This window comes from Sapajus apella, unplaced genomic scaffold (genome assembly GCF_009761245.1).
Source record: "Sapajus apella isolate SASKATOON/1434 unplaced genomic scaffold, GSC_monkey_1.0 scaffold68, whole genome shotgun sequence".
In the NCBI taxonomy this organism is placed as follows: domain Eukaryota; kingdom Metazoa; phylum Chordata; class Mammalia; order Primates; family Cebidae; genus Sapajus; species Sapajus apella.
The window spans coordinates 7,660,934-7,671,816 of NW_022437008.1; the positions used below are offsets into that span (position 1 = coordinate 7,660,934).

The window sequence follows — 10,883 nt, forward strand, 5'->3', positions numbered from 1 at the left end:
TCTTCTTGATGAATGGTTCCCTTTTTCAGTAGAAATTTTTTTTTTTTTTTTTTTTTTTTTTTTTTTTTTTTTTTTTTTTTGAGACAGAGTCTCATTCTGTCACCCAGGTTGGAGTCTGGAGTGCAATGATGTGATATCAGCTCAATGCACCCTCCACCTCCCAGGTTCCAATGATTCTCCTGCCTCCGCCTCCCGACTAGCTGGGACTACAGGTGTGCACCACCATGCCGAGCTAATTTTTTGTATTTTTAGTAGAGACAGGGTTTCACCATGTTGGCCAGGCTGGTCTCAAACTCCTGACCTCAAGTGATCCACCTGCCTCGGCCTCCCAAAGTGCTGGGATTACAGGCATGAGCCACTGTGCCTGGCTCACATTTTTAATTATGGTAACTTTTTCAAGAAATTCTGGGTAGCCAGGGGATACCAGAGGCTTAAAAGGCTAGAGGGAAGGAGAGACAGGGAGAGACTTGCTAGAGGATACAAAATTACTGCTAGACAGGAGGTACAGGTTCTAGTGTTTTACACGCTGCAGGGTGGCTATAGCTCACATTCATATTAATATATAGCTTCAGATAGCTAGAGGAGGACATTGAATATTCCCAACACAAAGAAATGGTAAATTAAAGAAAATATTTAGTTATTGCAGAGATGGGATCTCACTGTGTTGCCTAGGCTGCCCTCTAACTCCTGGGCTCAAGTGATCCTCCCGCCTTGGCCTCCCAAGGTGCTGGGATTACAACTGTGAGCCACTGCACCTATTCTTTGAGTGCATTTAACCTCCTCACTCACTCTGCCAAAACCCACTCCTCTCCCGCGGACAGACGCCCATGAGAAGCCCAGGTGCGCGCTCAGCAACCTTCCTGAGCCTCCCGAGGGCTCCTTAGCGGACTCTGGAGCACACGTCCTCGGTGGCACTGGACTGATGGCCTGCACTCCAGTCAGCAGACTCCCATGTCATTATTTTCCAGACTCATTTACGTGGCGGGCCGGGAGGGCCACATGCTCAAAGTGCTTTCTTACATCAGCGTCAAGCGCCTCACTCCAGCCCCTGCCATCATCTTTTATGTGAGTACAAATCCCGCTAACAGCCCATCTTCAAGGCGGGGGCCCTCCATCCACGGGGTGGAGTAGCCCCGCCCTGCTAAGCCCGGTGGCCTCCAAATGACCCAGATGGGCTTATCCCTTGCCATCAAACAGATATGGAAAGAATCCCAAGACGAGTCAAACAATGTACCCAATAACTGCTCCTTTGTCTGAATTTATCCACGGAAGGCATGGTTTGTGCCCTCAATGCCTCTGTGTGCATTTGTCTGTGCCTCGACCCTGGTAACGAACTCTATATAAAAGCCCACTAGCTTACAGGGAAGGAGGGTAAGACATTTTACCAGGAGGTTACTGACAGCCGCCTCTCATTATGGTCTAATGATTGAGAAGTCACTGGATCCTTGTACAATAAATGCCCTTTGACATCTCGTTTTTTATTGAGACTGAGTCTTGCTGTGTCACCCGGGCTGGAGTACAATGATATGATCTCAGCTCACTGCAACCTCTGCCTCCTGGGTTCAAGCGATTCTCCTGCCTTGGCCTCCCAAACAGCTGGGATTAAAGGCACAGGCCACCGTGCTTGGTTGGTTTTTGTATTTTTAGTGGAGACGGGATTTTATCATGTTGGCCAGGCTGGTCTCGAACTCCTGACCTCAAGTGATCCACCCGCCTCAGCCTTCTGAAGTGCTGAGATTACAGGTGTGAGCCACTGTGTCTGGCCACCCCTTTGACATCCTCTGATGGGAACTGCTCTGTGGTGCATGGTCCGTGTTTGGTGCAATTGTCTGGGCACCGAGCAACCGTCCACATTCCCAGCCTCAGGGGTGGTCTACACCCCTCCCCCAGAGGAGAACCGCTGCGCTCTGTCACTCTGAAGGCAGGAGGACACAGCCGGGAAATGCCAGTCCAGGGCCACGCAACTAACATAGACCACGAGTAGACCTGAGCTTCCAGTCCAGGGCCGTGGCCCACACTGAAAACGCCCTGTGAGGAAAATTTGCAAGTATGAAGCTGATATAATATTAATACATATTAGGTTAGTGCAAAAGTAATTGTGGTTTTTGTCATTACAAAATGGAATTATGGATCGGGTGCAGTGGCTCACGCCTGTAATCCCAGTACTTTGGGAGGCTGAGGCGGGCAGATCACGAGGTCAAGAGATTGAGACCATCCTGGCCAACATGGTGAAACCCCACCTCTACTAAAAATACAAAACCTAGCTGGGCATGGTGGTACGTGCCTGTAGTCCCAGCTACTCGGGAGGCTGAGGCAGGAGAATTGCTTGATCCCGGGAGGCGGAGGTTGCAGTGAGCCAAGATCGCGCCACTGCACTCCAGCCTGGTGACAGAGGGAAACTCTGTCTCAAAACAAAACAAAAAAACCCGCAATTACTGGCTGGGCATGGTGGCTCACGCCTGTAACCCCAGCACTTTGGGAGGCCAAGGCAGGTGGATCACCTGAGGTCTGGAGTTCGAGACCAGCCTGGTCAACATGGCGAAACCCCATCTCTACTAAAAATACGAAAATTAGCCGGGCATGATGGCGGGTATTGTCTGCAGGCTTCATAGAAAAGAGCTATCATAGCCAAAGTCAGTTTGACCCCAACTGTCAAGGGATGCCTAGGAAGTTCCTCTCATGCTAAAATCACAAGAAAAACTGCTGCTTCGGTCTTCTATGACATGAGAACAGTGTTTTGTGTACTAATGACCAACAATTTCTTTCTTCTTTCTATCAGGGTATCATAGCAACTATTTATATCATCCCTGGTGACATAAACTCGTTAGTCAATTATTTCAGCTTTGCTTCGTGGCTCTTTTATGGCTTGACGTTTCTAGGACTCATTGTGATGAGATTTACAAAGAAAGACCTGGAAAGGCCTATCAAGGTAAGCTTGAATTCCCAGAAGTCACAAGTGGCTTTGGGTTTTTTGTAATGAATGAGATAGAGGTAACTCTTTCAAATGCTAGGGGCATGCCTTCTAGTTCCAATCTGACTTGATTCTTTTAAAATATTTTAGAATGGAGTTTACTCTTCATAGTATAGTTTATGATCCAATTAGCTACCTTATTATTCATTTTTTTAAGTGATCAAGAATACCTGTGGCCTGTTTCTGTAACCAAAGAGGTCCACTTCTCTCTCAACTGTGCTATTTACTTCTTATGATGACAGACATTAAGAAAAAGTTAGGTAAGCTAAGGGCTTAAGAAACTAGGACAAGAATAAGGTTACCATCTTTAGCTTTAGGACTTTGTTTTCAGAGATATGTCCAGTGGTCCTTGCTGGCCTGTGTCTTGACTATGGACAAGTCTCTGGCATCGGCTGAGTCATGGCGCAGCCTGCCTGGAGCTGGGCAGACCCATCACGGTCAAGTCATCACAGGCAAAATCATTATGGTAGCATAGAGTTGTAATCTGCACAAAATCCCTCCTAGAAACAGATAGAGCCTGTAGGATAGCAAAGGAGAAACCCTTCAGCCAACATCATCAATGCAAATTGAGGAAATGACATCATCAACGCAAATTGAGGAAATGAGGTCTCACCACCAACTGGACTCTAAGCGTACTCCCACTAGCTACAGCCCCACGTGTCCCTAGGAGGGAGGTTCTCAGTGGGAAGATCGGAGGACCCCCAGGGGAGGTGGTGGAGCAGGGCTGCAGTGGCTTAAGCCCTTGAGGACCCCAGAAACTCCCCACAAAAACTCCTTTCCAGAAGGACAGAGGGGCCACTAAAGACAACAGCAAGAGAAACAACTGCTGGAGAGAAAGGGACACAGCATTTGGCAAGAACGTCAGGGTCAAGGAGCTGGAGCCTGCGGATACAAATCTCTCGCCTGGGAAGGGGCTGCACAGAGAGGACATGTCCCGCTGACACTTCAGAGCATCATGTTAGGGGAAAAAATCATTTCAGAAATAAAGAGTGTGCAGGAAGGAAAAGAAGGAAAACAGGCTGAGTGTGGTGAGTCATACCTGTAGTCCCAGCACTTTGGAAGGCCAAGGGAGGAAGATCAGCCCCAGGAGTTCAAGACCAGACTGGGCAACAGCAAGACCTCGTCTCTACAAAAAGTACCTGGGCATGGTGGTGCATGCCTGTAGTCCCGGCTCTGTGGGAGGCTGAGGTGGAAGAACTGCTTCAGCCCAGGAGGTCAAGGCTGCACTGAGCTGAGCTCGTGCCACTGCACTCCAGCCTGGGCAAGAGAGGGACTCTGTCTCAAAAAAATAAAAGAAAGAACATAAGAACAAAGAAACATGCTAGAAAACAGGGTCAAAGGAAGGAAACCAAAAAAAATATCAGACAGAAAAAGTTAAACTTTTGGTTCCAAGAAGAAATATTAATAGAAATAGGACATAAAAGTACATGAATTCCAGCTGGGCCCAGTGGCTTACGCCTGTAATCCCAGCACTTAGAAGGAACTAATAAACAAAAAAAAAAACTTAAGGCAGGCCGACTACTTGAGGTCAGGAGTTTGAGACTAGCCTGGCCAACATGGTGAAATCCTGTCTCTACTAAAAATACAAAAGTTAGCTGGGCATGGTGGCACATGCCTATAATCCCAGGTACTCGGGAGACTGAGGCAGGAGAATTGTTTGAGCCCAGGAGGTGGAGGTTGCAGTGAGCTGAGATCGTGCCACTGCACTCCAGCCTGGGGGACAGAGCGAGACTCCATCTCAGGGTGGGAGCAGGGCAGGGGGAAAGGAAAATGCAATGACACTTAAAGATGAAAACAAAACAAATCCAGCAAACTGAACTCTGCTTCTGGCTATCAGATGGGCAGAAATCCACAAGTCTGACTCCATGAAAGGGTGGTTGCTCACACGCAGTTAGTGGCATACGCATGGCATAGCCACCATAGAGGGAGATTTGGCAACATCTAGCAGGCATGAGCCATCCTGTTTTGAGGAAATCTATCCCGAAATGAAACTGTCAGAAATATGAAATACACACAAGGTCATTGATGGCAGCATTAATTGTAACAGCAAGACATCCAACACAACCCAAATGTCAACTTATACAGGACTGGTTGAATAAACTGTGGCACGTCTAAAACAGTGATACACAGCAGTAAAAACAACTTCATATATTACTGTGACATACTAGCTGGAATATATTCAAGGAGAAAGGGTGCAAAATTGTTGTTTGCTATCTTTAAGAGTAGGGAAAGACGAATGTGTGTGTGTTTCTTCACATATGTATTCATTCAAAAAGAAATAATGGGAGAATAAAGCAAAATCAAGTTAAAAATTAGAAAACAAAATTAAAAAGGAAAAGGTGAATCTCAAAAATGGAAAACAAATGGAGGTAAAGCTTACTCTATAACAAGTAGGTCATATAACCACACAGGGAAAAGAATTACCAGAATTGATATTATAGGTGTTTGTTTTGGAGACAGGGTTTTGCTCTGTTGCCCATGCTGAAGTACAGTGGCTTGGTCTCGTCTCACTGAAAGCCTTGACCCTTTGGACTCAAATAATCCCTCTGCCTCAGGTACCGGAGTAGCTAGGACTACAGGTGACTACACCACCATATCCAGCTAATTTTTGCATTTTTGGGTGTGTGTGGAGATGGGATCTCACCATGTTGCCCAGTCTGGTCGGAAACTCCTGGGCTCAAGTGATCCTCCTTCATCGGCCTCCCAAAGTGCTGGGATTACAGGTGTGAGCCACTGCGCGCGGCCTCCAGATTATGGTCTTTAAATGCCACTTCCTGCTAAAAGGAAACAAAGCTTTCTGGAGAGGTGGATGAGAACCCAGGTCTGGCACTTCTGTCACCCAGAAAACAAAGAGGCTTTTGAAGAAAACTGGTGTTTCACCCGCAGGGCCCAGGACAGTGTGAAGGGCTCTGCTGCCCGGCACAGGACCTTCTGAACAATGTGAACAGTGACTACCATGGCCTGAAACTCACCACGTACAGAAAAACCCACGGTTTTGAGTTGCCCTTGGAGGTCTCAGGGGCTCAACTTGTCATTCTGAAAATGCAGAGAATAGAACATTTATGCTGCCTTTCCCGTACAAACTGCAATTCAGAATAACCAGAAAGTTGAAGTGTTTCATATAGCATTTCAGATAATTAAGGAAGGAATGGCAAATTAGAAAAATCACCATTTTGCAACCCCTGATCAAATAATGAAGTAAGGCAGTGATCATCAGTGGATACTAAAACCATTAAGCAGTTTATCTTTTTTGAGATGGAGTTTCGCTCTTGTGGCCCAGGCTGGAGTGCAATGGCGCAATCTCGGCTCACTGCAACCTCTGCCTTCCAGAGTCAATCGATTCTCCCGCCTCAGCCTCCCGAGTAGCTGGGATTACAGGCATGTGCCACCACATCCAGCTATTTTTTTTGTATTTTTAATAGAGATGGGGTTTCACCATGTTGGCCAGGCTGGTCTCGAACTCCTGACCTCAGGTGATCCACCCACCTCAGCCTCCCAAAGTGCTGGGATTACAGGTGTGAGTCACCGTGCCTCAACAGTTGATCTTCAGTTTCACCCTGAAACCATGAAAAACTGATGGAGAAATGTATAACGATGGGGTTAAACGGCTCCTCCTGCCCTGAGCCTGCTGTCAACCGCAGCAGTTCAAAGGTGGGACAGTTAAACATCACATGCCTCGTGGTGTGTCACGGAAGGGGGCACTGCTCCGATGGCGAAGCATTTTTGCCCCTAAATCTAACAGTTTGTAGGAAATACCGGAGATGGAGGAGCAAGTTAAATGGCACCAGGAGGAGGCAACTAGGGAAAAAGCTCCCACTGAACACTGCACAGGGGAATCATCCAGTCTCTCCACAAACTGGCATCAAGAGAAAAACGGAGAGGGGGTGGTAAGCATGATAAGAACAAAGTCCTCATCGGGTAGAGATGCATACTGGATATTGTACAGGTAGAATCACAAGATGTCTGATATTTTCCTTATATTTTAGGGAAAAGAAAGGTGGTAGAAAAAAATTAAAAAAAAAAAAAAAGGCGATTTTAAACTTTTTTGAAGACAGAGTCTCACTCTGTCAACCAGGCTGGAGTACAGTGGTGTGATTTCAGCTCACTGCAATCTCTGCATCCCAGGTTCAAGCGATTCTCCTGCCTCAGCCTCCCGAGTGGCTGGGATTGCAGGTGAGCACCACCACACCTGGCTAATTTTTGTGTTTTTGGTAGAGATAGCTTCACCATGTTGGCCAGGCTGGTCTCGAAGTCCTGACTTCGAGTGATCTGCCTGCCCTGGCCTCCCAAAGTGCTGAGATTACAAGTGTGAGCCACTACGTCCAGCCCCAAAATTTCTTTTAAAGAAAATTTTTAAAAGGTGGAGTAGATGAAATAAACTTGGCAAAATTACATTAAAATTATTGAAATTATAGGAGGGGTGCATGGAGTTCATCATACTCTCCTTGTATCAGTTTTTTAAGTGAGAAATTTCAAAAGACAATGAGTGCCCATGGCCACAGCGTGACCTGTTTTTTGCCTCCAGGTGCCCATAGTCATCCCCGTCTTGGTGACGCTCATCTCTGTGTTTTTGGTTCTGGCTCCGATCATCAGCAAGCCCGAGTGGGAGTACCTCTACTGTCTGCTGTTTATATTGAGCGGCCTTATATTTTACTTCCTGTTTGTCTACTTCAAGTTTGGATGGGCTCAGAAAATCTCAAGTAAGTACCAACAGAAGGGCTGCTCAGCTTCTGTGAGGTGCAGGCAGGCATGGCGTCCTCACCTGTCCTGACTCCAAGACCTCTGTCACAGTGTCTCACCTGTAATAAGTAGGGAGGGAAAGCAGCATTTTCTGGTTTTTCTTGGGGGGAGGGGTACAGGACACAGTCTTGTCCTGTCGCCCAGGCTCAAGTGCCAGTGGCATGGTCATAGCTCACTACAGCCTTGAACTCCCAAGCTCAGGCCATCCCCTCACCTGGGCCTCCCAAGTAGCTGGGACCACAGGCATGCACTACCATACCTGGCTATTTTTTTAAATTTTTTTGTAGAGATGAGGTCTTGCTAGGTCGCCCAGACTGGTCTCCAACTCCTGGGCTCAAATGATCCTCCCACCTTGGCTTTCCAAAGTGCTGGGACTACCACCGGCCTGAGCCACTGCACCTGTTTTTTTTTTTTTTTTTTTTTTTTTTTTTTTTGAGACACAGTCTCACTCTTGCCCGGGCTGGAATGCAGTAGCATAGTTTCAGCTCACTGCAACCTCTGCCTCCCGGGTTCAAGGGATTCTCCTGCCTCAGCCTCCCACCTAGCTGGGATTACAGGTGCCTGCCCCCATGCTGGGCTAATTTTTGTATTATTAGTAGAGATGATGTTTTGCCATGTTGGCCAGGCTAGTCTCGAACTCCTGACTTCAAGTGATCTGCCCGCTTCGGCCTCCCAAAGTGCTGGGATTATGTGAACCACTTCGCCCGGCCCATTTTGTTTTTTTTCGTTTTGAGATGGAAGTTTGCTCTTGTTGCCTAGGCTGGAGTCCAGTGGCACAGTCTCAGCTTACTGCAACCTCTGCCTGCCAGGTTCAAGTGATTCTCCTGCCTCAACCTCCTAAGTAGCTGTGATTATAGGCGCCTGCCACCACACTCAACTAATTTTTTTGTTGTTGTTGTATTTTTAGTAGAGTCAGGGTTTCATCACGTTGGCCAAGCTGGTCTCGAACTCCTGACCTCGGGTTGATGCACACGCCTGAGCCTCCCAAAGTGCAGGGATTACAGACATGAGCCACCACACCTGGTCCCATTTTCTTTTTAATTGCAAAAGACACACAACATAAATGTTGCTATCTTAGCCACTTTTTAGTGCAAGGTTCAGTAGTGTTAGGTGTATTCCCACTATCATGCGCCTCATTCTGAAACACCATTCTCCTTTGCCTGATATGCAGGCGTCATCTGAGAGGCCTGGCAGCATCACAAAGACGCCCAAAAAGTCATGACTTGCCCTGCGGAACTGGGCCGGGGTCCAAGCCTTCTAATAATGCCAAAGGCACGGGGCTCATTGTTTAGCTGTCCTGACCCTCATCAGTTTTAGGACAATTGTTTAAAAGTTTGGCTACAGTAGCCACTTTTGCTTCTGGAAAGAAAGCACTTGTGTCAAAGTACATCAAGAGAAACTGAATTACACCTTTAAAAAAAAGTCTGTACTATATTCACAGTTTTTATCCTATACAGTGCAGATTGAACTGCAGAAAAGACTTCCTGGGCATCCTCACAGGGCTGTGAGGTGATCCGTTTCCTGGTATTCCTGTTCCTCTCCCTCTTCCTCTCCCAGGAGCTCCTTGAGGACAGGAATTGGGCTGTGCACAATTTAATTCTGGCTGTGGCAGCCGGAAATAGCCACTTTAAGATTTATTAAGTGAATGTGATCAAAAGCCTGGCCAACATGGTGAAACCCTGTCTCTACTAAAAATACAAAAAATTAGCTGGGCGTGGTGGTGGGCACCTATAATCCCAGCTAGTTGGGAGGCTGAGGCAGGAGAATTGCTTAAACCCAGGAGGCGGAGGTTGCAGTGAGCCAAGATTGAGCCACTGCACTCCAGCCTGGGCAGCAGTGCGGGACTGCATCTCAAAAAAAAAAAAAAAAAAAGCCTGCCTCTTTCTCCTGTTCAGCTTGTCGGAACAGGAAAGTATAAGCAGTCACCACTCCAGACACTCCTAGGAGGTTTTTATTTCTATTCCTGCAATTTTGGGAGACTACACAAGCCAGGAAAGCGTGAAACCCAACCAGAAGGCAGGAAAGCTGCCAGGGCCTCTGGACCCCACTCACAGGGACGTTCTAGTGCCTTTCTTCAGGCTGGGCGCGTGCCAGATCCTCTCCCCACCTACGTGACCTCCTCTGTGAACCCCGGGACCATTGCTTACCTGACAGTGGTGCTGTAACCAAGGGAGAGAACTGATTTCACCTTGATTAACAAAGTGGAAACAAAAGCAAGATATGGTTATGTTATTCCACCGGGAATTTTCCTTTCCTGAAATAGCTCCCTACAAACCCCACCTCTTTTTAAAAATACATTTATGTATGTATGTATGTATGAGATAGGGTCTCGCTATGTTGCCCAGGCTGGTCTCGAACTCCTGAGCTCAGACGATCCTCCTGCTTCAGCCTCAGAAAGTGCTGGGATTACAGGGGTGAGCCGCTGCACTAGGCCTACCCCCTACCTCCTTACTCTGATCCAAACCCTCAGCTGAGAAGGGGAGAGGCTGCAGGCACACTTCTATAGAAAGAAAATCTATTCTTATAAAGAAAACAGTCATCTCCCCCATGCTGCTGAACTTGGATTTGATTATACTGACAGAATCTACCTAGGATAACTTGCAGCCTAATGGTACAGAATATGTCTTATTTCTTAGCTCTAGAATATTTAACCAAGCAATCTGTATTTTAAACAAAATGCAGTCGTAGTGACTTCAGACTAAATAGCCAACTCTTGGTCTGTGGTAGTAAATGTATATACATAATTGAGTCATTTAAATTTTTCCTAGAGTGTAAGTTGTTTGGTGGCAATAAAATTCCTAATTCTTTAAGAGGAAGTAACTTACCTCCAAAGCACCAGTGTGGCAACGAAGGATGGTTCTGGTTAGCTCTAAACACCGGCCATCCCCTAAGCGCAGGGTCTAGGTGACACATCACCAAAGACTGAGCACAGTGTCACCCTCATCCACAACCCCAGTGAAGCTTTTGAATTTCAGTCTTCTAATTGCACTCATTTTTGACTCTTATTTCAGAGCCGATTACCATGCATCTTCAGATGCTAATGGAAGTGGTCCCACCAGAGGAAGAGCCTGAGTAACAAGCTCCATCTCTTGTAGCTAAGTCAAAGCTGAATTTATTTTCTTAAGGAAAAATTGTGGTTATTTCTTATGAATAAAATATACTCAGATGTTTA

The 10,883-nt window shown here is 46.7% G+C and overlaps 1 protein-coding gene across 3 annotated transcripts in view; it reads left to right on the forward strand.

The window, feature by feature from the left end:
• The window catches only part of SLC7A9 (solute carrier family 7 member 9), a 40,662-nt gene extending 29,779 nt beyond the window's left edge, over positions 1-10,883 (forward strand). For all 3 annotated transcript variants that reach the window (XM_032249145.1, XM_032249146.1, XM_032249144.1), the window contains 4 exons: positions 969-1,065; positions 2,780-2,929; positions 7,497-7,671; positions 10,723-10,883. In XM_032249145.1, the coding sequence (XP_032105036.1) occupies positions 969-1,065; positions 2,780-2,929; positions 7,497-7,671; positions 10,723-10,787 (487 nt within the window). In that variant the 3' untranslated portion in view covers positions 10,788-10,883. The remainder of the gene's footprint in view (positions 1-968; positions 1,066-2,779; positions 2,930-7,496; positions 7,672-10,722) is intronic.